The 24,636-nt window shown below is 37.5% G+C and overlaps 2 protein-coding genes and 1 long non-coding RNA gene across 5 annotated transcripts; 1 reads left to right on the top strand and 2 right to left on the bottom strand.

Moving 5' to 3' along the window:
* Positions 1–16,378: 16,378 nt before the first annotated feature.
* On the top strand, positions 16,379–18,081 carry LOC116162044 (alpha-tocopherol transfer protein-like). Its single transcript, XM_031475566.1, has 6 exons — positions 16,379–16,466; positions 16,518–16,626; positions 16,677–16,821; positions 16,872–17,235; positions 17,280–17,382; positions 17,435–18,081. The coding sequence occupies exons 1-6, from the start codon at positions 16,422–16,424 to the stop codon at positions 17,596–17,598; spliced, it is 930 nt and encodes a 309-aa protein (XP_031331426.1). The 5' UTR covers positions 16,379–16,421; the 3' UTR covers positions 17,599–18,081.
* A 189-nt stretch (positions 18,082–18,270) lies between these two features.
* Positions 18,271–18,810, bottom strand: LOC116162047. The gene is made up of 2 exons (XR_004143479.1): positions 18,669–18,810; positions 18,271–18,618 (listed from the first exon to the last, which is right to left on the bottom strand). It is a non-coding gene; the product is annotated as an uncharacterized LOC116162047 (long non-coding RNA).
* A 67-nt stretch (positions 18,811–18,877) lies between these two features.
* On the bottom strand, positions 18,878–24,117 carry LOC116162046 (alpha-tocopherol transfer protein-like). 3 transcript variants are annotated; one of them, XR_004143478.1, is made up of 8 exons: positions 22,220–24,117; positions 22,015–22,171; positions 21,713–21,965; positions 21,556–21,666; positions 21,409–21,511; positions 21,226–21,358; positions 19,225–20,212; positions 18,878–19,181 (listed from the first exon to the last, which is right to left on the bottom strand). XR_004143478.1 is itself a non-coding variant. In XM_031475567.1 (7 exons), the coding sequence occupies exons 1-7, from the start codon at positions 22,332–22,334 to the stop codon at positions 20,179–20,181; spliced, it is 906 nt and encodes a 301-aa protein (XP_031331427.1). In that variant the 5' UTR covers positions 22,335–24,117; the 3' UTR covers positions 18,878–20,178. The 3 variants fall into 3 exon arrangements, 2 of the variants coding, with proteins under 2 accessions (XP_031331427.1, XP_031331428.1); XM_031475567.1 differs by having other exon boundaries at positions 18,878–20,212; XM_031475568.1 differs by lacking the exons at positions 18,878–19,181; positions 19,225–20,212 and having other exon boundaries at positions 20,848–21,358; positions 22,220–24,109.
* Positions 24,118–24,636: the final 519 nt, after the last annotated feature.

Raw genomic sequence — 24,636 nt, forward strand, 5'->3', positions numbered from 1 at the left:
CAACGCTATCTTTCATATTTGTGGCCGGATTTTAACGATTTTAACAGAATAACTTGCATCTTACAAATGGGAAATGAATGCAAGTGGAAATGCGCTTTTTGTAAATCGTTTACGATTACTTTTTAACTTGTTAAACTTGTGTTAAATGAGTAGTCGTATGCAAAAATCACATGTCGCCAAGAATCTCAATTGACGACGCATTATTAACGAGCCCCTAGCGAGTTTATAATTTTGCGATGTCTGTCCGTCCGTTCGTCCGCCCGTCCGTTAGCACGATAACTTATAAACGAATGGACCGATTACGATGAAATTTTGCAGGTATCAAATTTGTAGATCGGAGTTCGTGAATTGGCAATGTAGACCAAAAAATAAAGTAGGCCCTTTCGACATCTCCGTTAGTTATGAACCGAATTGCATGAAATTCAATATGCGCGTAGCTTTAGCACAATTCCAAAAGTTGAGCCTAATCGATCAGCATTCACAGTGCCCTTTGCGCACCTTTCTTATTTATGAAGGTATTTAAATGAAATTTGATACATAGTCACTTGGGATAAGAGCAAATTTAGCGCCATTTTCCAAATTTGGTTTTGTGTAGGATGTGCAGTGCCAACTTTCTTATTTATGGAAGCAATTAAATGAAATTTCATACATATACACTTTAAATAAAAGCAAAACTAACAGCAGGTTTAAAATTTGGTTTTGCACATGCTATAGCCATACCCAGGAGCTCGTTTGCTATATTTGTTTAATTTATTTATTTTCATATTTACAAACCTCCAGATATCAAATTTCGTCAAGAACACCCTTACCCAAATTAGTATTAAGAAGTAGTCAGATGAAATTTATCAACTAATAACTAAAGATTATACTTTTCCCAGCAAGAATAATTCTAAAATGTACTGCCCAATGCAGCGAATATGTGGATATATTAATTATAATAAAAAATCTAATTAGTTCATGGTTAAATGTGACCACTCGAATTCCGAAAGTGCCACAATATTTTTCGCGCATATACATGCGTCAATATAAATGTGTTTTCCATTCCTTTTCCATTTTTCGCCTTTACAAAAAGAAAAGTCGGAAACTTTCGTATACCTAAATGTGCAATAAATATGAGACCTAACGGCGTCCGCCGTCCACCTTCTTTACCGAAGGGCTACATCCCGAATCGCCTCGGGATGCTGGTAGTAGTAACATGCACGGTGTTTTTGTGGGCGTCCAATGTTATCACCATATAAAGTTGGATAAATCTCATCTGTCAGTAACAGAGGGACCGGACAGCATTTTATGGCGCTATCAATACACATCCGACACACTGTCGCAAACAGACTGATACTTTTTAAAGGATCGTCATCGCGCCTCTTTCTTTTCGCCACTAGATATTTCATTAATCGATGATATTTACGAGTAGGTAAGTAGTTTTACCTCCATCGCACGCCGACTGTTTCCCCCCAAACGGTTTTAATACCTGTTACGTAGCTAATACGAAATGGAATTTAATAACGCGCTGCGTATGTTTGGCCCTAAAGAGGGGTTGATGGATTAGCAACTTGACCCACGCTCGAAGTGGTAACTTAGCAACAATTAATCACATTCTATCATTAGCATCAGCTTAAGAGAATATCGTTACAGTTTCCTACGCAACACAATAAATAAAGGTCGATAATGTACCAACCTATTGGAAAATTAGATACGCAATTACTTATTTATATAACAAAGGACTTACAATTTCCGTAAAGCTTTACTTTAATTTATTGATATTACAACTGCAGTTTCTTTTAATTGCGATGCAAGTATACAGAGCATCCCTCATTAGGTATAGCTATTCACAGAACCAGTGGCTCATGCATGATTAAGAAAAGTGTATAATTATACACAACCTCACTTTTAGTATACTTAAAAATATCTTTCCTGATAACTAATACATACAACACCGTTAATAATATTACATGCTTCCTCATTTCACCGTATGACGCTCGGCCTGAAGATGACCTTATAAGGTCGAAATCGATAGCCGCAATAGGACCTAATAAAAAACGTGTTTAAAAAAGATTTTCTTTGATTCCATTCTGCATCACACAACACGTTTAAAATAAAGAACGATGGAACAATACATCAACCGAATTCTCTACTTTTTACTTTGAGGTATAGTACCTATTTTTTTTTTGTAAAAGATGCATACTTGTATGTTATGTTTGTATAGTATATTAGTGCAGGAGAGCCGGCGCTAACATCGCTATATTTGAGGTAGTTTTTTTTTTCGGAGTAGAAAGATTTGGGACCCACACCATTTGTTCAGAAATGTTTGAAACCTTCAGAATCTCGCTTTACGACATTTTCCCGTGTCTGACCAGGGCCGCATTTAGCCATTCAGCGCCCCTAGGCCTACAAACTAAAGAGCGCCCCCTACCTCCGCACTCTTATCGCACCCCATACACGTCCAGTTGTAAATAAATTATTCTTGATATTGTCAAAATTGTATTTGATTTGGATGGTGTATAGAATAACGAAAATATGAACTCCAAAATAGTACACAAACACAATACATTTATGATAGATAATATTCACAAATTCTGACCATTTATTAAAAACCAGAAATAATTACATCCTGGTTCATCATGTAGAAATAAAAAGAAAAGTTAAAAAAAAACTGCTTGTATTGTAGTAGGTACACTAATCACAAGTTCACAACACTAACAAAAGTCACGCACGGTCAATGGCCGACGAGCGCCCGACAACAACAAAGTAACAGGTACAACTGGTGCAAGCTATTGCCTCGGAGCAAAGCGCCCCGCTGGACGAGTTCAATTATTCGCTAAAAGGGGAGTATGTTTGCATATGACCCTTGGCCGCCGGTGCCCGCAACGTAGCAGGAAGATGGTCTGCATGACCACGAGGATTGCGTTGCGCCCTATTACGCTTACGAATAAGTCAACGATTACGGACACGATAAGCGACGCTAGCAAATTGAACTTTACCTAAAGCGCATTCTATCTTTTGTACCCCTTCCAATTTAGCGCCCCCTAAAAATTTGCGCCCTAGGCCTGGGCCTAGTTGGCCTAATGGGAAATGCGGTACTGGNCATTCAAGAAGTTACAACATTCACATTATTTACTAATTTAACAAAAAAACAAGTGTATTTTGTGGAAAAGCAGTGAAAATTTGTGGTGTTTGGTTAAAAATTGCGCAACTGTTTAAAAAACATGTTTGAAAAATCCTTTCTTTGCTATTAACAAGCTGTATATGTGTCTTTTTGACTTATGCAATAAATGTCAACCCTTAAAAATTAATAAACTCAAAAAAACCTCACCAAATGCTCCAATTAGGATCAGGATCTGCAGGTAACACTTCACTCGCGAACTTTTAAACTTTAATTTACTCACACACACTTAAAAATCAAAAAACTCAATAAACCCTCACCAATTGTTCCAATTAAGGATCAGGAACTGCAGGGAACACTTCACTCGCGCACTATTCAATTTTAATTCACTCACAAACACTTTAAAAATTCCTGAAAATTAAAAAAAGACATTTTTGACAAAGAAATACTAGAATTTACCCACCCTCTGTCAATAAACTGATCAAAGGGTTGTTGGGCTCATTCAAGAAGTTACAACATTCACATTATTTCCTAATCTAACAAAAAAACAAGTGTATTTTGTGGAAAAGCAGTGGAAATGTGTGGTGTTTGGATAAAAAATGAGCAACTGTTTAAAAAACATGTTTGAAATATACTTTTTTTGTTATTAATAAGCTGATTATGTGTGTTTTTGACTTATGCACTAAATGTCAACCCTTAAAAATTAATAAACTCAAAAAAACCTCACCAATTGCTCCAATTACGATCAGGATCTGCAGGAAACACTTCACTTGTGCACTTTTCAACTTTAATTCACTCACACACACTTTAAAAATTCCTGAAAATTAAAAAAAGGCATTTTTGACAAAGAAATACTAGAATTTACCCACCCTCTGTCAATAAACTGATCAAAGGGTTGTTGGGCTCATTCAAGAAGTTACAACATTCACATTATTTCCTAATCTAACAAAAAAACAAGTGTATTTTGTGGAAAAGCAGTGGAAATGTGTGGTGTTTGGATAAAAATTGAGCAACTGTTTAAAAAACATGGTTGAAATATCCTTTTTTTGCTATTAATAAGCTGCATATGTGTCTTTTTGACTTATGCAATAAATGTCAACCCTTAAAAATTAATAAACTCAAAAAAAAACCTCACCAATTGCTCCAATTAAGGATCAGGAACTGCAGGAAACACTTCACTCGCGCACTTTTCAACTTTAATTCACTCACACACACTTTAAAAATTCCTGAAAATTAAAAAAAGACATTTTTGACAAAGAAATACTAGAATTTACCCACCCTCTGTCAATAAACTGATCAAAGGGATGTTGGGCTCATTCATGAAGTTACAACATTCACATTATTTACAAATTTAACAAAAAAAAAGTGTATTTTGTGGAAAAGCAGTGAAAATTTGTGATGTTTGGATAAAAATTGCGCAACTGTTTAAAAAACATGTTTGAAATATACTTTTTTTGTTATTAATAAGCTGATTATGTGTGATTTTGACTTATGCAATAAATGTAAACCCTTAAAAATTAATAAACTCAAAAAAACCTCACCAATTGCTCCAATTACGATCAGGATCTGCAGGAAACACTTCACTTGTGCACTTTTCAACTTTAATTCACTCACACACACTTTAAAAATTTCTGAAAATTAAAAAAAGACATTTTTGACAAAGAAATACTAGAATTTACCCACCCTCTGTCAATAAACTGATCAAAGGGATGTTGGGCTCATTCATGAAGTTACAACATTCACATTATTTACAAATTTAACAAAAAAAAAGTGTATTTTGTGGAAAAGCAGAGAAAATTTGTGATGTTTGGATAAAAATTGCGCAACTGTTTAAAAAACATGTTTGAAATATACTTTTTTTGCTATTAATAAGCTGCTTATGTGTCTCTTTGACTTATGCAATAAATGTCAACCCTTAAAAATTAATAATCTCAAAAAAAACCTCACCAATTGCTCCAATTAAGGATCAGGAACTGCAGGAAAAAATTCACTCGCGCACTTTTCAACTTTAATTCACTCACAAACACTTTAAAAATTCCTGAAAATTAAAAAAAGACATTTTTGACAAAGAAATACTAGAATTTACCCGCCCTCTGTCAATAAATTGATCAAAGGGTTGTTGGGCTCAATCAAGTATTTAAAAATTCACAATTTTTTTTATAAATTTAACAAAACACAAGTGTATTTTGTGGAAAAGCAGTGGAAATGTGAGGTGTTTGGATAAAAATTGCGCAACTGTTTAAAAAACATGTTTGAAATATCCCTTTTTTGCTATTAATAAGCTGCTTATGTGTGTTTTTGACTTTTGCAATAAATGTCAACGCTTAAAAATTAATAAACTCAAAAAAACCTCACCAATTGCTCCAATTAAGGATCAGGAACTGCAGGAAAAAATTCACTCGCGCACTTTTCAACTTTAATTCACTCACACACACTATAAATTTCCTGTAAATTAAAAAAAGACATTTTTGACAAAGAAATACTAGATTTTACCCACCCTCTGCCAATAAACTGATCAAAGGGTTGTTGGGCTCGTTCAAGAAGTTACAACATTCACATTATTTACAAATTTAACAAAAAAAAAGTGTATTTTGTGGAAAAGCAGTGAAAATTTGTGATGTTTGGATAAAAATTGAGCAACTGTTTAAAAAACATGTTTGAAATATACTTTTCTTTGTTATTAATAAGCTGATTATGTGTGTTTTTGACTTATGCAATAAATGTCAACCCTTGAAAATTAATAAACTCAAAAAAATCTCACCAATTGCTCCAATTAAGGATCAGGAACTGCAAGGAACACTTCACTCGCGCACTTTTCAACTTTGATTCACACACACACACTTAAAAATCAAAAAAACTCAATAAACCCTCACCAATTGCTCCTATTAAGGATCAGGAACTGCAGGGAACACTTCACTCGCGCACTTTTCAACTTTAATTCACTCACAAACACTTTAAAAATTCCTGAAATTTAAAAAAAGGCATTTTTGACAAAGAAATACTAGATTTTGCCCACCCTCTGTCAATAAACTGATCAAAGGGTTGTTGGGCTCATTCAAGAAGTTACAACATTCACAATATTTCCTAATCTAACAAAAAAACAAGTGTATTTTGTGGAAAAGCAGTGGAAATGTGTGGTGTTTGGATAAAAATTGAGCAACTGTTTAAAAAACATGGTTGAAATATCCTTTTTTTGCTATTAATAAGCTGCATATGTGTCTTTTTGACTTATGCAATAAATGTCAACCCTTAAAAATTAATAAACTCAAAAAAAAACCTCACCAATTGCTCCAATTAAGGATCAGGAACTGCAGGAAAAAATTCACTCGCGCACTTTTCAACTTTAATTCACTCACACACACTTTAAAATTTCCTGTAAATTAAAAAAAGACATTTTTGACAAAGAAATACTAGATTTTACCCACCCTCTGTCAATAAACTGATCAAAGGGTTGTTGGGCTCATTCAAGAAGTTACAACATTCACATTATTTCCTAATCTAACAAAAAAACAAGTGTATTTTGTGGAAAAGCAGTGGAAATTTGTGATGTTTGGATAAAAATTGCGCAACTGTTTAAAAAACATGTTTGAAATATACTTTTTTTGTTATTAATAAGCTGATTATGTGTGTTTTTGACTTATGCAATAAATGTCAACCCTTAAAAATTAATAAACTCAAAAAAACCTCACCAATTGCTCCATTTAGGATCAGGATCTGCAGGTAACACTTCATTCGCGCACTTTTCAACTTTAATTCACTCACACACACTTTAAAAATTTCTGAAAATTAAAAAAAGACATTTTTGACAAAGAAATACTAGAATTTACCCACCCTCTGTCAATAAACTGATCAAAGGGATGTTGGGCTCATTCATGAAGTTACAACATTCACATTATTTCCTAATCTAACAAAAAAACAAGTGTATTTTGTGGAAAAGCAGTGGAAATGTGTGGTGTTTGGATAAAAATTGAGCAACTGTTTAAAAAACATGTTTGAAATATACTTTTTTTGTTATTAATAAGCTGATTATGTGTGTTTTTGACTTATGCAATAAATGTCAACCCTTAAAAATTAATAAACTCAAAAAAACCTCACCAATTGCTCCAATTACGATCAGGATCTGCAGGAACACTTCACTTCGCGCACTTTTCAACTTTAATTCACTCACACACACTTAAAAATCAAAAAACTCAATAAACCCTCACCAATTGCTCCAATTAAGGATCAGGAACTGCAGGGAACACTTCACTCGCGCACTTTTCAACTTTAATTCACTCACACACACTTTAAAAATTCCTGAAAATTAAAAAAAGACATTTTTGACAAAGAAATACTAGAATTTACCCACCCTCTGTCAATAAACTGATCAAAGGGATGTTGGGCTCATTCAAGAAGTTACAATATTCACATTATTTACTAATTTAACAAAAAAACAAGTGTATTTTGTGGAAAAGCAGTGAAAATTTGTGGTGTTTGGTTAAAAATTGCGCAACTGTTTAAAAAACATGTTTGAAAAATCCTTTCTTTGCTATTAATAAGCTGTATATGTGTCTTTTTGACTTATGCAATAAATGTCAACCCTTAAAAATTAATAAACTAAAAAAACCCTCACCAATTGCTCCAATTAAGGATCAGGAGCTGCAGGGAACACTTCACTCGCGCACTTTTCAACTTTAATTCACTCACAAACACTTTAAAAATTCCTGAAAATTAAAAAAAGACATTTTTGACAAAGAAATACTAGAATTTACCCACCCTCTGTCAATAAACTGATCAAAGGGATGTTGGGCTCATTCATGAAGTTACAACATTCACATTATTTCCTAATCTAACAAAAAAACAAGTGTATTTTGTGGAAAAGCAGTGGAAATGTGTGGTGTTTGGATAAAAATTGAGCAACTGTTTAAAAAACATGGTTGAAATATCCTTTTTTTGCTATTAATAAGCTGCATATGTGTCTTTTTGACTTATGCAATAAATGTCAACCCTTAAAAATTAATAAACTCAAAAAAAAACCTCACCAATTGCTCCAATTAAGGATCAGGAACTGCAGGAAAAAATTCACTCGCGCACTTTTCAACTTTAATTCACTCACACACACTTTAAAATTTCCTGTAAATTAAAAAAAGACATTTTTGACAAAGAAATACTAGATTTTACCCACCCTCTGTCAATAAACTGATCAAAGGGTTGTTGGGCTCATTCAAGAAGTTACAACATTCACATTATTTCCTAATCTAACAAAAAAACAAGTGTATTTTGTGGAAAAGCAGTGGAAATTTGTGATGTTTGGATAAAAATTGCGCAACTGTTTAAAAAACATGTTTGAAATATACTTTTTTTGTTATTAATAAGCTGATTATGTGTGTTTTTGACTTATGCAATAAATGTCAACCCTTGAAAATTAATAAACTCAAAAAAATCTCACCAATTGCTCCAATTAAGGATCAGGAACTGCAAGGAACACTTCACTCGCGCACTTTTCAACTTTGATTCACACACACACACTTAAAAATCAAAAAAACTCAATAAACCCTCACCAATTGCTCCTATTAAGGATCAGGAACTGCAGGGAACACTTCACTCGCGCACTTTTCAACTTTAATTCACTCACAAACACTTTAAAAATTCCTGAAATTTAAAAAAAGGCATTTTTGACAAAGAAATACTAGAATTTACCCACCCTCTGCCAATAAACTGATCAAAGGGTTGTTGGGCTCGTTCAAGAAGTTACAACATTCACATTATTTACAAATTTAACAAAAAAAAAGTGTATTTTGTGGAAAAGCAGTGAAAATTTGTGATGTTTGGATAAAAATTTCGCAACTGTTTAAAAAACATGTTTGAAATATACTTTTTTTGTTATTAATAAGCTGATTATGTGTGTTTTTGACTTATGCAATAAATGTCAACCCTTAAAAATTAATAAACTCAAAAAAACCTCACCAATTGCTCCAATTACGATCAGGATCTGCAGGAAACACTTCACTTGTGCACTTTTCAACTTTAATTCACTCACACACACTTTAAAAATTTCTGAAAATTAAAAAAAGACATTTTTGACAAAGAAATACTAGAATTTACCCACCCTCTGTCAATAAACTGATCAAAGGGATGTTGGGCTCATTCAAGAAGTTACAACATTCACATTATTTCCTAATCTAACAAAAAAACAAGTGTATTTTGTGGAAAAGCAGTGGAAATGTGTGGTGTTTGGATAAAAAATGAGCAACTGTTTAAAAAACATGTTTGAAATATACTTTTTTTGTTATTAATAAGCTGATTATGTGTGTTTTTGACTTATGCACTAAATGTCAACCCTTAAAAATTAATAAACTCAAAAAAACCTCACCAATTGCTCCAATTACGATCAGGATCTGCAGGAAACACTTCACTTGTGCACTTTTCAACTTTAATTCACTCACACACACTTAAAAATCAAAAAACTCAATAAACCCTCACCAATTGCTCCAATTAAGGATCAGGAACTGCAGAGAACACTTTACTCGCGCACTTTTCAAATTTAATTCACTCACACACACTTTAAAAATTCCTGAAAATTAAAAAAAGACATTTTTGACAAAGAAATACTAGAATTTACCCACCCTCTGTCAATAAACTGATCAAAGGGATGTTGGGCTCATTCAAGAAGTTACAATATTCACATTATTTACTAATTTAACAAAAAAACAAGTGTATTTTGTGGAAAAGCAGTGAAAATTTGTGGTGTTTGGTTAAAAATTGCGCAACTGTTTAAAAAACATGTTTGAAAAATCCTTTCTTTGCTATTAATAAGCTGTATATGTGTCTTTTTGACTTATGCAATAAATGTCAACCCTTAAAAATTAATAAACTAAAAAAACCCTCACCAATTGCTCCAATTAAGGATCAGGAGCTGCAGGGAACACTTCACTCGCGCACTTTTCAACTTTAATTCACTCACAAACACTTTAAAAATTCCTGAAAATTAAAAAAAGACATTTTTGACAAAGAAATACTAGAATTTACCCACCCTCTGTCAATAAACTGATCAAAGGGATGTTGGGCTCATTCATGAAGTTACAACATTCACATTATTTACAAATTTAACAAAAAAAAAGTGTATTTTGTGGAAAAGCAGAGAAAATTTGTGATGTTTGGATAAAAATTGCGCAACTGTTTAAAAAACATGTTTGAAATATACTTTTTTTGCTATTAATAAGCTGCTTATGTGTCTCTTTGACTTATGCAATAAATGTCAACCCTTAAAAATTAATAATCTCAAAAAAAACCTCACCAATTGCTCCAATTAAGGATCAGGAACTGCAGGAAAAAATTCACTCGCGCACTTTTCAACTTTAATTCACTCACAAACACTTTAAAAATTCCTGAAAATTAAAAAAAGACATTTTTGACAAAGAAATACTAGAATTTACCCGCCCTCTGTCAATAAATTGATCAAAGGGTTGTTGGGCTCAATCAAGTATTTAAAAATTCACAATTTTTTTTATAAATTTAACAAAACACAAGTGTATTTTGTGGAAAAGCAGTGGAAATGTGAGGTGTTTGGATAAAAATTGCGCAACTGTTTAAAAAACATGTTTGAAATATCCCTTTTTTGCTATTAATAAGCTGCTTATGTGTGTTTTTGACTTTTGCAATAAATGTCAACGCTTAAAAATTAATAAACTCAAAAAAACCTCACCAATTGCTCCAATTAAGGATCAGGAACTGCAGGAAAAAATTCACTCGCGCACTTTTCAACTTTAATTCACTCACACACACTATAAATTTCCTGTAAATTAAAAAAAGACATTTTTGACAAAGAAATACTAGATTTTACCCACCCTCTGCCAATAAACTGATCAAAGGGTTGTTGGGCTCGTTCAAGAAGTTACAACATTCACATTATTTACAAATTTAACAAAAAAAAAGTGTATTTTGTGGAAAAGCAGTGAAAATTTGTGATGTTTGGATAAAAATTGAGCAACTGTTTAAAAAACATGTTTGAAATATACTTTTTTTGTTATTAATAAGCTGATTATGTGTGTTTTTGACTTATGCAATAAATGTCAACCCTTGAAAATTAATAAACTCAAAAAAATCTCACCAATTGCTCCAATTAAGGATCAGGAACTGCAAGGAACACTTCACTCGCGCACTTTTCAACTTTGATTCACACACACACACTTAAAAATCAAAAAAACTCAATAAACCCTCACCAATTGCTCCTATTAAGGATCAGGAACTGCAGGGAACACTTCACTCGCGCACTTTTCAACTTTAATTCACTCACAAACACTTTAAAAATTCCTGAAATTTAAAAAAAGGCATTTTTGACAAAGAAATACTAGATTTTGCCCACCCTCTGTCAATAAACTGATCAAAGGGTTGTTGGGCTCATTCAAGAAGTTACAACATTCACATTATTTCCTAATCTAACAAAAAAACAAGTGTATTTTGTGGAAAAGCAGTGGAAATGTGTGCTGTTTGGATAAAAATTGCGCAACTGTTTAAAAAACATTTTTGAAATATCCTTTTTTTGCTATTAATAAGCTGCTTATGTGTGTTTTTGATTTATGCAATAAATGTCAACCCTTAAAAATTAATAAACTCAAAAAAAACCTCACCAATTGCTCCAATTAAGGATCAGGATCTGCAGGAAACACTTCACTCGCGCACTTTTCAACTTTAATTCACTCACAAACAAAAATTAATAATCTCAAAAAAACCTCACCAATTGCTCCAATTAAGGATCCGGAACTGCAGGGAACACTTCACTCGCGCACTTTTCAACTTTAATTCACTCACAAACACTTTAAAAATTCCTGAAAATTAAAAAAAGACATTTTTGACAAAGAAATACTAGAATTTACCCACCCTCTGTCAAGATACCTAGTGATCAAAGAGTGGTTGTGCTCATTGAAATAAATAACAATTCACTTGTTTATTAGTAAACAAGAAATAATTGAAAATGTGTCGTGTTTTGCTATATATTAGGAAGTAAGCTTCGGTGACTTACGCACCTAACGCTTTCACTTGTTTTACTTCATCTGTAATCCGGTCCTGCATGATGCACTCCACTGTGGAAACATACCAATTCACTTGTATAAAATTCTACATGTTAAGTGTTCAAATCAACCAAAATTTCTCATGTAGGTATTACCCGAACAAATGCTTCAGTAAAAATGAGAAGGATGAGCATTTCTGTTCCCCTTAAAGTGTTACTAAGGCGATACCTATGTCCGTAATCTACCAATAACATAACTGCAAAAGTGAACAAACACAAATACGAAGAGGGGTTTCTTAATTAGCTACGATTGCGAGTGGTCCATGAAAAAATTTACCTACTATTATTATTGAGTAAACATTACTACGCAAACTGACTCCCTTACGATACCGCAAGACGGATGGGGCTTCCATTTAGTTTCCCTTACCCACCAGCAAATGGGCCACTTAAAAAAAAACACTCGAAAAAACAAAAGCGTAAGATACTCCGATACCCACTTTTTACAAAAAATGATAAAGGCACATACCTCTGCAACTCGCTGTTGAAGTAATCTCGGAAAAAGGCGAATGAAGAAGTGCTCGTAGTTCCTGGAAGCGGCCGCGTAGATATTTTTCGCCGTATTTTGGATTTGAGCTATAATTGCGAGTATATATTTGTTATTGAAGGGGGTCGCACAACGTAAACACTGCAGAGAACGCCATTCTCGTCCGATACAAATTGCGTGTCTGATAAGTTTTGCAAAACGTAACGCCAAAAACAATGGCGAGCATGACATTGAAAAATAAATACGCGATGGGCCCTTTTTGTATCGGCGAATATGGCTTCCGCGCTTGTTATCATGCAAAAATAATGTAAATTACTTACCTACCCCCAGGGTAGTGAAGGGGTGAAGGTGCAATTGTTTAATCCCGCAATAATAGGCACGAAACTTCCAACTTTCCGTTCAAAACACAACAGCTTCAAAGAATACGCTTCGTTATCACTAGCGTCAACGCCACCTGTTGTAATCGAAGTTAATCTCAAGCCGTGTTTACACTGCAACACTCACACTTTTGATTTGATATTTTTCTTTTTCATTGCGGACGTTCGTTTTAATGGGGTATATTTGTTGTTCATAGCACGTAGTGGTAGGCTAATCCTCTTTACGTTACTTTCCGGATTTGTTTACCTCAATACTGAAACAAAACCGCTATATCTAAGCGGATTCGGCACATTTCGAGCTTAAGGAATTGATAAAATCCATTTGGGTGGCTCAAAACCATGAAATAAACAAACTTTCACCTCCAGGGCCTTCGATACCTTTCATGACTTCTGCTTTCAATGTTTTGAAAAGTTTAAAACAGTTTTAAAAAGCCTCCCCACTGAACCCATTAAAAGTTTTCATTAAAACACCCCTTTAATGAATACATTTAGGAGTCATTGACATTTTGCAACCTTTAAGAAACGCTCAAGAGGCTTTTTAGAGGAATCTGAAGACTAAAATGATTCTCAGAGCTCTGAAAAGTCCCCCTCTTCGAATCTTCTAGGTTTTAAATGTGTATTTTGACATGTTTGGTTTTTGTGACTTTCAAAATTTCAAAACCTCAACCTCAAAACCAGTCTTTAGAGTTCGTGACCTTTGGAGCCTTTGAGTCGTCATACCTTTGAATCTTCTAGCCTTCGAGATTCGCGTCTTTGAACCTTTGAGCCTTTGAGACTGAGAGTTTGAACTTGTCTTGTCTTTTGGTACTTCGGGTATACGAGTTTGCTTCTTCGGATCGTTGAGTCCTTGGATTTAAAAACCTTTAGGTGTTCGAGTCATTGGGTCTTTGGTTTTTGTGTTTTTGAATGCTTGAGATTTGGAGCCCTTGAAGCTATGAATCTTAAGGTTTTGAAGCCCATCAGCTTTAAGGATTTCAGTGTTTGGTACTGTGTCTTCAGTCTCTAAGCCATTGAGCCCTTCAAGTCTTTGGGACCTTGGGTTTGGGCCTTTGGATCCAGTCATGATGCCCATATACACTTTTTAAATACTCAAAAAGCGGTTAAGAAGCCTTTAAAATTTTCAAGTGACCTTTGAAAGCATTTAAGAATCTTCAGGAGCTGCAGTACCTTTTAGTGCTCTTTAAATCCCTTCAGTGTTTATGCCCTTGAGCCCTTCAAATCTTTGGGACCTTGGATTTGGGCCTTTGGATCCTGTCATGACGCCCATATACGCTTTTTAAATACTCAAAAAGCGTTTAAGAAGCCTTTAAAATTTTCAAGTGACCTTTGAAAGCATTTAAGAATCTTCAGGAGCTGTAGTACCTTTTAGTGCTCTTTAAATCCCTTCAGTGTTTATGTCCTTGAGCCCTTCAAGTCTTTGGGACCTTGGGTTTGGGCCTTTGGATCCAGTCATGATGCCCATATACACTTTTTAAATACTCAAAAAGCGTTTAAGAAGCCTTTAAAATTTTCAAGTGACCTTTGAAAGCATTTAAGGATCTTCAGGAGCTGTAGTACCTTTTAGTGCTTTTTAAATCCCTTCAGTGTTTATGCCCTTGAGCCCTTCAAGTCTTTGGGACCTTGGGTTTGGGCCTTTGGATCCAGTCATGACGCCCATATAAGCTTTTTAAATGCTAAAAAAGCGTTTAAGAAGCCTTTAAAATTTTCAAGTGACCTTTGAACGCATTTAAGAATCTTCAGGAGCTGTAGTACCTTTTAGTGCTCTTTAAATCCCTTAAAAGGCTATGAAAATACTTAACATCTGAACTTTGGAGAGCCTTTTAAACCACTTACACTCTTTAAAGATTTGCTAAATACATTTAGAGGGATCTAAGCGTCGCTATTCGTTTCCAAGGAGTCACAATAGCCTCTAACGGTCTACAAGTTTCCTTAAAGGTACTTCTGGAGGCTTTCATGAGCTTTTAAATGCGTTTGTGCTTTTCCAAAGGACATCAAGAGCCTTCTAAGAGTTTGGGCAGCCTTTTACTTGCCTTGGGACTGTTTGAAAGATCCTTGGACCTTTAAAAGTCTGTAATTGTGCTTTTTGGAACCTCTAACTGCTTTACAGTGTTAGATATTTGAAGTGTCCTTCAAACTAATAGCTGCTGGGCATAACCCAAACGAGGCTGCAAATCAAACAAGGCCCAATAAAATCCTCAAGAGGGCCAGCAAGCCCAAGGCGATAAGCGATAAGAAAATGAGTCTTTAAAAACCTCCATGAGATTTTGATGGCCCCTAAGAAACCTTGCAAATCGCCTTCAGTTTCGAAGGGCCTTGCGAGATATTTAATGTTCTGGGGTCTTCCTTCTTGATTACGATAGGAGGGTGGACGCGTACCTAGGCCTCAAAATTGGACCCTTTGTACTACTTCCCTGACTAGAATCGATCGACCCCTCAACGTCACTCAAGCCATCCCACACGTGAAATGAACCTAAGGATGCTGGAAGGGGAGACGGCTCTAATCGTAGACAGGATACTCCAATCATGCATCGACTCAGTTGGGTTAGAGCGACATATTCAAAAAGTATATGGTGTGTCGTCTTATCGTCTGTGTAACATCCCCTACCTACAAGATGGTGATTCTACCAAACGCATGGTGAAATTCGGAGTATTTTTACAGTGACCGAGTGCCTCCAGGGCAGCTTTGCACATTTCTCGGTTGCTCGGTTTTCTGCCACTGAGCAACTTCCTTAACGAAACGTCTTCGTGGCTTAAGCCAGATGGAACAATCCGTTTCTGGCACTTCACTTATTGTCGATCGTGACGCTTAGACAACGCTCGGCAACGATTTTATTCTGTACCGCCATGACATTCTTGTACTTCAAAACCCAATTCCTCCCGGATTAGTCCCTACCCCTCTTTTTAAATTTCGTGGCGCGCCCAAAATGGCGCGGATTGATTGACACGGCCATCTCTGACAGAAATTAGTTATGGTCCTGGACAATAGCTCCATTAAACCAATTTAATTACAAGAAAACAGATAACGCTGGTCGATTTAAAAGGAGGAGTTCCTGCAGGTTTGTCGTAGTCCAGAACCTCAAAAACCTGTAAGGGGTTATGGAATAGATTGCAAAGCACCCGTGAGAATAGGAGCAACGTTAATAGAGAGCTGTGGGCGAGTGGAAATTGGAACAGACCTCTTGGTGAGTATGTGGAAAAAAGTGCCTCACGAAAGTTTCATGAGGCAAATCTACTAGTTGTTTACCAACGGAAATCTACTGATTATTCATGACCTTGCCAACACAAAATTTATTATAATTGTTTAATCTACGTCTCTTCGTAGATTTTTATGTACGTGTGACCGCGCCATTTCCCATTTGATGATCAGGTGAGAAGAAAACAAGATCATTTGGCAATCAAATTTAAATAATTATGAGAGCCAGATCCACCAAACTAGGTCTGGCGAAACAAACTCGTGTAGGTATATAAGATGGCCGTGGTTCACTTATCGAGAAACTCAAAATGAAGATCTTCGACGCACGGGATGAGTATAAGAAGAATAAGGAGTTAAGGGTGGAGGATGTGAGGGCCCTGCAGGAGTGGGTTGAAAAGGAACCGCACATGCCACCCATTTCGGGTAAGTGTTAAATTGGGTTTAGAAACGCAGAAATCGATGGACCCTTCCAGAGTGTCTACTGATCGCTTTCATGCAAAGTTGCTATTGGAGCATGGAGCAGACCAAAGCAGCGATTGAGAAGTTCGTGACGTGGCGAGCCGCCTGGCCCGATTTGTTTGCGGCCCTGGATCATCATCTAAAATCGATTGATCAACAGTAATAACGGTTAATTGATCTCCAATTTTTGTCATCCAATTTTTTTCCAGTCTACTGACGATTTTACCGATGGAATCTAAGAAAAGTTACAGGCTTCTCTACTATAAACTAATGATCCCAGACTCTGCTCGATTTATTGCAACGGATCTGGTAAAACTAATGGATATGGTTGTTGCAATGGATGTAATGGAAAAAGGCCCATATGGCGGTTTGATATTGGTTTGCGATTTAACCGACTATGATTCAGCGTCTATCCTCAAACTGAGGGGCACAGAATCGAGACGGTTCCTGAAATATCTGCAGGAAGCCGTACCAGTTAGAGTTAAAGCCATACACTATATTATCCCAGGAAAACACCTCGAGTTAATAATTACTTTGGTAAAACCCTTTCTGAACCGAACACTCCTAGGGAAAGTAAGTACGCTCCACGCACAGCACCACCAACCCATTTCTTTTAGCTGCACTTTCACGACTCTTACGAGGCGTTATGCAAACGCATCTCCCAGGTTGAGCTACCTAAGGAATTTGGTGGGAAAAAACCAACTCTTAAACAATTGCACGGTTGGCAACCACAAGCTGAACGAAAACTGACCCTCTATCATTTCATTTTCAGAAAATATGAAGAGATCTCTGGCTGAGAACGTGGACTTCATCAAGGACGTGGAGAAACTCGTAGCAAACGAAGCGCTACGAGATCGAAGTAATTTATCGGTTGATTCAGAGCTGGGCCTGGGGGTTGGGGCGCAGGGATCGTTTAGAAAGTTTAACGTTGAGTAGACAACAGCTCGCACTTTTGAATTATTAAAAGTGTAGCCTCTAATTCCAAATGCCCAAATACTCCTATATTAGTTTTCTTCTTTAGTGCGGGAGCTCATGTCACGTGTGCAGTTGTATGTTCCCTAAGTTTTTGAGCGGTTCCTATTGGAGCTTAGAAAAACATTGGTCACGTGATCGAAATAATGGTCGTTTGGTCGCCATATTTAAAAATGGCCGGCACGTTGCTAGATTTTTTGTTTAAGTATATCTTCCTACACAATGCTTCGATTTTAATTATTTAAAGAAAATTTTACTGATTTGAAGGCAAACAACATGAAATAGCTTCATTTTATGTGAAGATTGTGTTACGTTCTTTTTGTTCTAGTTTTGTTTTAGTATAGTATTCTTGCTCTTATTCATATTCTTATGTCATATGGGTATCTTCTTTGTAATCCACTAGTTTAGATGTAAATTGTTCCTGTAGTAAATTTGTTATTATCTTAGTATACGTTTCTTTCTCATAGTTCTTGGTTTTGCCGACGGAGGTCGTGCAGAGTATAATTTCTTTCGGCACACTTACTTCTCTTTTATAAAAATGAGAGAAGAATTGCATTACAATACATTACAATATTGCGCAAGGAAGGTTCATTTGGGGAGGTCCACCGGCCATCTTATCAATTGAAGAACGCCATAGATCATAAGAATATTGTAATTATCTAATTGCAACACTTGTTTGCCTTCAAAAAATCAATAAAACTTTCTTTCTGTGGGGATATATACTTAAACAAAAAATCTAGCCATGTGGGGGACATTTTTAAATATGGCGACCAAACGACCATGATTTGGACTATGTGACCATGAATATCTACTAGTTGAGGGGGTTCTAGTCAGGATAAAACTTCTTAAATGATCCATCGATCCCCAGCTCTAAGTCTGGATCCACGCAAAGTTGCCGCCGATCCCGTAGCACCTCATTGGCGACCAATTTTTCCTCGTCGCCAAAAAGATCGGCGCTTTGAATCAGAGATCTTTGCATGGCACCTGAAAGTGAGGCCTGTTTATTAGGACAGCCAGAGAAGGGTTGTACTAACCGTGTAACTGCGCCAGACCGGGACCTTCCCCTCCCACTTCCTTGGGGAACAACTCCCGTAGACAGTACCTGAACAGCGCCTCTTCGCCTTCCAAAAAATTAGCGCTTTCAGTGAGCGAGCTTTGCATAGCTTCTGAAAGTGAGACCTGTTTATTAAGCAACCTTGGGCGGGGGGGGGGGGGGGGGTAGGTGCTAACCGTGTAACGGCACCAGACCGGGACCTTCCCCTCCCTTCCTGCAGATCGAAAAGTTTCATTTTGTTTGGAACCGACCTTGAGTACTCTACGCCTTTTGTACTCCCCTTGATCCAGTGATGGGAATTTCACATGACCATTCAGTTTTGATCTTCATGGCCCATTAAACTTGTTTTTACCACGAACCACCAGGATTGTTAAAAAAACTCGTTACCTATTTTACGTTTCTACGTTCTTCTTTTTAGTTTCAGCGCATGGCTAATGATTGACATGGCAAAAAACCTTTTTCTTGTGGATCTTTGGCTTGTTGCAACAGCTTGCTACGATAAAGGGGATGAAAAGCCCTTGGTCTAACGTATTTACCTTCTCCTGACAGCCTATAGTTCGGCACAGGCAACTGTGGTGTAGCCCGCCTCATTTAATCTCCTCAGAACCCCGTCTAGCACCAAACACCGCAAGAGCGAAGAGGGAACTACCCCCTGCGAGTACCCTCGTGCACTCCGAACCACTACAGAGTCGCTATTGAGCGAGGCTGCAATGATGCTGAGTTTTTTAGCATGGTAGAATGTACCCCCTTGCTTTCCATAGCAGTTTTAATCGATTCTAGTATTGTCAAACGCCCCCTCTATATCTAAAAACTCCCCTCTTACAGAAGATCGACCTTTCAGCGACATCCACTACTTCATGGAGAGTAAGCTCCCATGATTTTCGTGGTTGTCATTGTGTTTACTGATGGGTTTGGGCCTTAGGATCTCATCTCTTATGTGTCGTCGCTCAATCAGCTTTTCCACTAGTTTTACGAGAAACGACCAGATGAATACGACCCTTACGCCCCTCCACGCCATAGGTTAAGGTATGCATTCCAGAGCAAAAGTAGTAGTATAGTGTCGAGGTAGCACCTTGTTGCAGTAGAGCAGGAAAGATTTCATCCATCCCACAAAGTTTGGTTAGGTTCACTATCATAGGAGCCAAAACCCAATCTCCCCTGTTCCCCCTGAGCAGTGGTTCCAGAGTAATTGGTTCGCCCGGAAAGTGTATTTGAACCAAAAGCCGCAAGGTCTCCTTTGCGCTTTCTGTATAATCCCTCCATGGGGTCCGGCATCTTCTGGAATTTGTTCAATTTCCTCGCAGTACCTCCTCCACGAGTCACGTTTTGCCTTACCTATGACCTTAATGTATTCGGTGAGTATGGTTCAGTGTGCGCCCCCACTCTCCCGTGTTTGCTCTATTAAAAAACCTTTGTGCGCAATCGAGAGAGTCCTTTATTTGAGTTCCTTTCTCCACAACAGAATTCCCATAGCGGTAGAAACGCTATTCCTAGCTAGGGATTGATTTGGGTTGGTTTAATAATGTTCTGCACTTTTTTCAGTCACAGACCTCGTATTAGCCCTTTGTAGGTTCAAGATTCTTGCACCAATATGATGTTTGGTGCCTAGATGCCTAGAGAAGTGCCTACTGAAGTGGGGTGGTTGGCACAGTTGGTTGTGGTTCCCCTGAGTTGGTCCCTCAATTAGTGTAGCCTCTTCGCATTCCATTCTTGTCACCATCTCTGCCTCCACAGAATCTGGAACGTCACCCTGGTAAAGTTCGCATAGGCTCCATGGTTGCAAGCGGCCTCCATCTTGTCCCAGGAAGTTTGGCTTATAAGGATAACCAAAGTTTGTCTCCTGGGGTCCGTCTTCCTGCCTACCACACCAATTGCTGGTTATTTTGGATTTCGATGCCTTTCATAACCTTTCTGGGTTCAACCGGAGTCCCGGGGGTGTACCCTTCGCTTCGACGAATCGATTCGTTCGTCTCCCTTAACGTTCCGATTTCCATTTACCCTTATATCAACGCTACGTACTTACAGATTCGTTTCAAGACGATTTGCTCACCCAGATGGCGGCCATTTTGTTAGGAAGTTACGCGAAAGCAAGGGCGACCCTTACTCAAGCAGTAATCGAAACGGGCATTGGGATCCCTAGAAAAATCTACTGGGATTAAAACAAGTAGTAGTTAACTGAATAGTTCCTCTTCAAGGAACCGTCACTTTAAGTTCTGATATATGAGCGGGAAAAGTCCAGTCGTACCTTTATAATTTTTTTTCGGCACAATACCAACTTTGTACCTTTTTCTCTCCGAGTTTATAGGTAAATATTAATTTATTACGATGGGAAAATCCTTTTAATGCTTTACACAGTTACAAGGTGAGTTGAGTGTCCTTCAAGAATGTAGGTTCGACTTCTCATCGAACCGAAAAGCTCGCACACTCGGGTTTTCCAACGCCCATTTGATTTGCATCTATTAAAAAGCCTACTAGTTTGAGCAGAACACTAAGATCTAGTGGCGGAGGGTTTCTACTCGGTATAGAACCTTTTAAATGATCCATCGATTCCTAGTTCTAAATCTGGATCCATGCACAGATGTCGCCGATCGCGTAGCGCCTCGTTGGCGACTAATTTTTCCTCGTCGCCAAAAAGATCAGCGCTTTGAATCAGAGATCTTTGCATGGCTTCTGAAAGTGAGGCCTGTTTATTAGGACAGCCAGAGGAGGGTTGTACTAACCGTGTAACTGCGCCAGACCGGGACCTTCCCCTCCCACTTCCTTGGGGAACAACTCCCGTGGACAGTACCTGAACAGCGCCTCGTAAGAGTTATGGAAGTGCAACTGAAATTACTGGTTTAGCACGTAGTTGTCGATGGGCCACTTACGGATTGCGACAATCCTTTTTTGATGAATGGTTTCACCAATGGTATAAATAACTCCTGTATACCCGTGGGGACAATCCAGTGCATACTCGTTAACCTCACCGGTAAGGCGTCCTACAGGATCCGTTAGCAAAACCTTACACTTAGCCCTTGAGCATACCTGCATGTAGAGCAGATACCTTTTCGTGTCCCGTACGGAAGTCTTCGCCAGATGACTTGCTTCCACTTTCGTTGTATCACACACCACCACCATATCATCAAAGGTGCCTTTCTCCATCAACTCCAGTGTGATGACCATATCGAACAATTTAATCGCGGCTTTTGGGTTCAACGAGGCGGAGTCTGGCACCAACATCTTCATGTATAAAATTTTGGAACCATCAGATGCCTTCGTTGGTAAAAATGCCATCAAACTTAAAAGTAAGCTGTGAGAAAAGCAATCGAGGTAAATGGAGGGATTACTGTTGCGACATCTCCTGTATTATTTCCGGTTGGAGCGGGTTGCAGCCGCCAAAGAAATCTGCCCACGCTGCTCTGCAGGTTACAAATTTTTCAATGGCGAGTTTGGCCAACTCTAAGCTCCAATGCCATCGGTGTAAGAACAGAATTAATCGGTGTTCTAAAACAAACGAATAAAGATCTAAAAACAGTGCGTGATTGAACAAACCGGAAATTTGTGGCATGTGCGGTAACTTTTGGGCCCATTCTTGCAGTGCTCGAATGTCCTCGGCTCGCAGGTCCTTGTTTTTCTTATACTCTTCCTGCACATCGAAGAATTTCATTTTGTTTTGATCCGGCCTTGAGTACTCTACGCTTTTTGTACTTATCAGCGAAGTAGATCATATTATGGGAATTTCTCATGACCATTCAGCTTTGAATTTAATAGCCCATTAAACTTGTTTTTTTGCCACGTGTCACCAGGGTTCTCTAGAAAACCATACTTTGTCTACGTTCTATTTTTCTGCCCTTGTAGGTTTACTATCACGGGCTTCAGACGAAAGAATTAAAGGGCTATTTGTCTATGAGGTCTTCTCTCCATACTCGATCGACAACTTTTTCAATGCAAGCGATATCGCAACCGTCGTATTTCCGCAAACGTGATGCTCCCTGCCACATGTAACGCAGCGAGGGCCAAAGCTACAATTCATGCTAGAGTGGCCAAAGCGTTGACAATTAAAGCACTTTGATACCATAGCAATACATAAGTTCTCCCATGTTACAAATTTCTGATGCACCGGGTAGATTTTTGAGGGTCACGATGATATTCTTACCTTCCCCTTGAATCCGAGTGACGTACCTAGGTGTAAAACCGCGATCCATCAGCTCATCACGAATTTCCTCGGGATTTACCGAGGGCGAGGAGGCCTTGATAGCCACTTTGATAACACGGTCTGCAGGCCGAGTCACTGAGTGTACTTATGCAACCAGACACTCGTACGTAGTTTCTGCAATAATCCTCGCCCCATTCCCGACGACCTTGAAAACACGTCATCAGGAGGTGCCGTTTCTATGACTCGATCGGCGACGTCTTGCGACGATTATTGCCGATTCTTTTTGTCTTGTCAGATGAATCAGTTTCCATTAGAAACGGTGCGGGATCAGAAGCTTCTCCGGTTAGAGAAGTATTTTCGGGGGTCGCACTTATATTATATAGCGCACGATTTCGGCCGAATCCCCCACTACCCGTATTGCATGAGGAACCATTCATTTTCACCAAAAAAACGCGCTTATAATCAGTTTTCAATGCGAGACCTTTACATTCTAAATAATTTAGACGAATGGCTATCGTATGGATTTCACATGTGAAAAATCTCTGTAACAAAATGTTATGTTCTTATCAATTAAAGACGAAATGCTTTTCAAAATGCTGCAACGTGGAAAGCTCCCACTTGATATCTAAAACCAATCCATCTCTTTCTTTTACGCGCAACCTTCGTCCGTTTGAATCGATGCACTTCCCGCGAAAAAATTTCCAGTGGCGTAGCAGGAATTTTTCTCCTCTAATGACATGCATGAAAGCGGGAATGATTCAAAAACTGCCAGTTTAGACGTTTCTATTTAATTTGTTGCCCATACCATTTGCAGTAGTTTTTAATTTTAAAAAATTGGCCTGTTTTGGATTTTACAGCTTAAAGATCAATAGTAAGGGCATTTTTCCGATGATTTGAAATGTACAGGCCAAAGATCTACAAGAAAATGCCTTTTCGGTTCCGTGAGGGATCGAACGTTTTTCAAAAAGGTTAAAGCTTCTTTCTCATTACTTCTGATGCTGAAATGAAATCTCTTGTAAACCTTTGAAAACACATAGGTCATTGAACGACCATTAAATGTTGGTAATGATTTACCTAAGGGCTCTAAGTGAGCTATGGAATCTTTTAGAGAGTCCCAAAAACATTTAAAATACCCCATGATTGACGGTATAAAAAATATAGGAAAACAAGAAATTCATGGTTTACTCTGAAAGAAAATCAGAGGAAGGATGTAATCTCTGAGAGTACGTATCACCAAAGGGCCTGAGAGAAACCTCCAAGGAACAGAAGGTGTTGAGAGCGCAAAGGGTTGAAATTATTTTTTAAGAAAGTAGCACCAAGGGATCTGCCGAAAAGTAATATTTTCTTACTGATATAACTTTGTAGTGTACTTAACCCCAGGTTCTACGCTAACTTCACACTACAAGAACACGGAAATAAAGTCAACCCGGCAACGAATGACTATTCCCTCCAAAACTAAACAAGAACCCGCTTAAATTTGAAAAGTGGCACGTGATCAAACAGGCAGGGCCCCCTTACGTTAGTTGTAGACAACGCTTTGACCTGAAGCACAGTAGGGAAGGAACGTAAAATAAAACACTCAAATTGTGAAAAGTTTGTTTATCAATGATCGCAATAAATTATTAAGATTGTGAAAGCTCGGAATAAATTACATTGCAAAAATAAACTTTGAAAATGGTAGTTCACCGAATAAAAATAGAAATAGGATGGGAAAAAAAGAACTTACCAATAAAAAACCAGCCGTCAAGTAATATTAAATTGTGTAGTAAAATGAATTGTTTGTAATTATGTGAATGCGTAACATAAAATTATC

This window comes from Photinus pyralis, unplaced genomic scaffold (genome assembly GCF_008802855.1).
Source record: "Photinus pyralis isolate 1611_PpyrPB1 unplaced genomic scaffold, Ppyr1.3 Ppyr1.4_LG10, whole genome shotgun sequence".
NCBI lineage: Eukaryota > Metazoa > Arthropoda > Insecta > Coleoptera > Lampyridae > Photinus > Photinus pyralis.

What these genes read in the sequence shown, in the direction of transcription:
- LOC116162044 (XM_031475566.1), top strand. Translation starts at nt 16,422, where the DNA reads ATGAGAGCCAGATCCACCAAACTAGGTCTGGCGAAACAAACTCGT. An exon ending in GCACATGCCACCCATTTCGG is followed by an intron (nt 16,627 to 16,676) that starts GTAAGTGTTAAA and finishes GGACCCTTCCAG; the next exon opens with AGTGTCTACTGATCGCTTTC. An exon ending in ACCGAACACTCCTAGGGAAA is followed by an intron (nt 17,236 to 17,279) that starts GTAAGTACGCTC and finishes CATTTCTTTTAG; the next exon opens with CTGCACTTTCACGACTCTTA.
- LOC116162046 (XM_031475567.1), bottom strand. Translation starts at nt 22,334, where the DNA reads ATGAAATTCTTCGATGTGCAGGAAGAGTATAAGAAAAACAAGGACCTG. An exon ending in GCACATGCCACAAATTTCCG is followed by an intron (nt 22,172 to 22,219) that starts GTTTGTTCAATC and finishes CGTTTGTTTTAG; the next exon opens with AACACCGATTAATTCTGTTC. An exon ending in ATACAGGAGATGTCGCAACA is followed by an intron (nt 21,966 to 22,014) that starts GTAATCCCTCCA and finishes CTTACTTTTAAG; the next exon opens with TTTGATGGCATTTTTACCAA.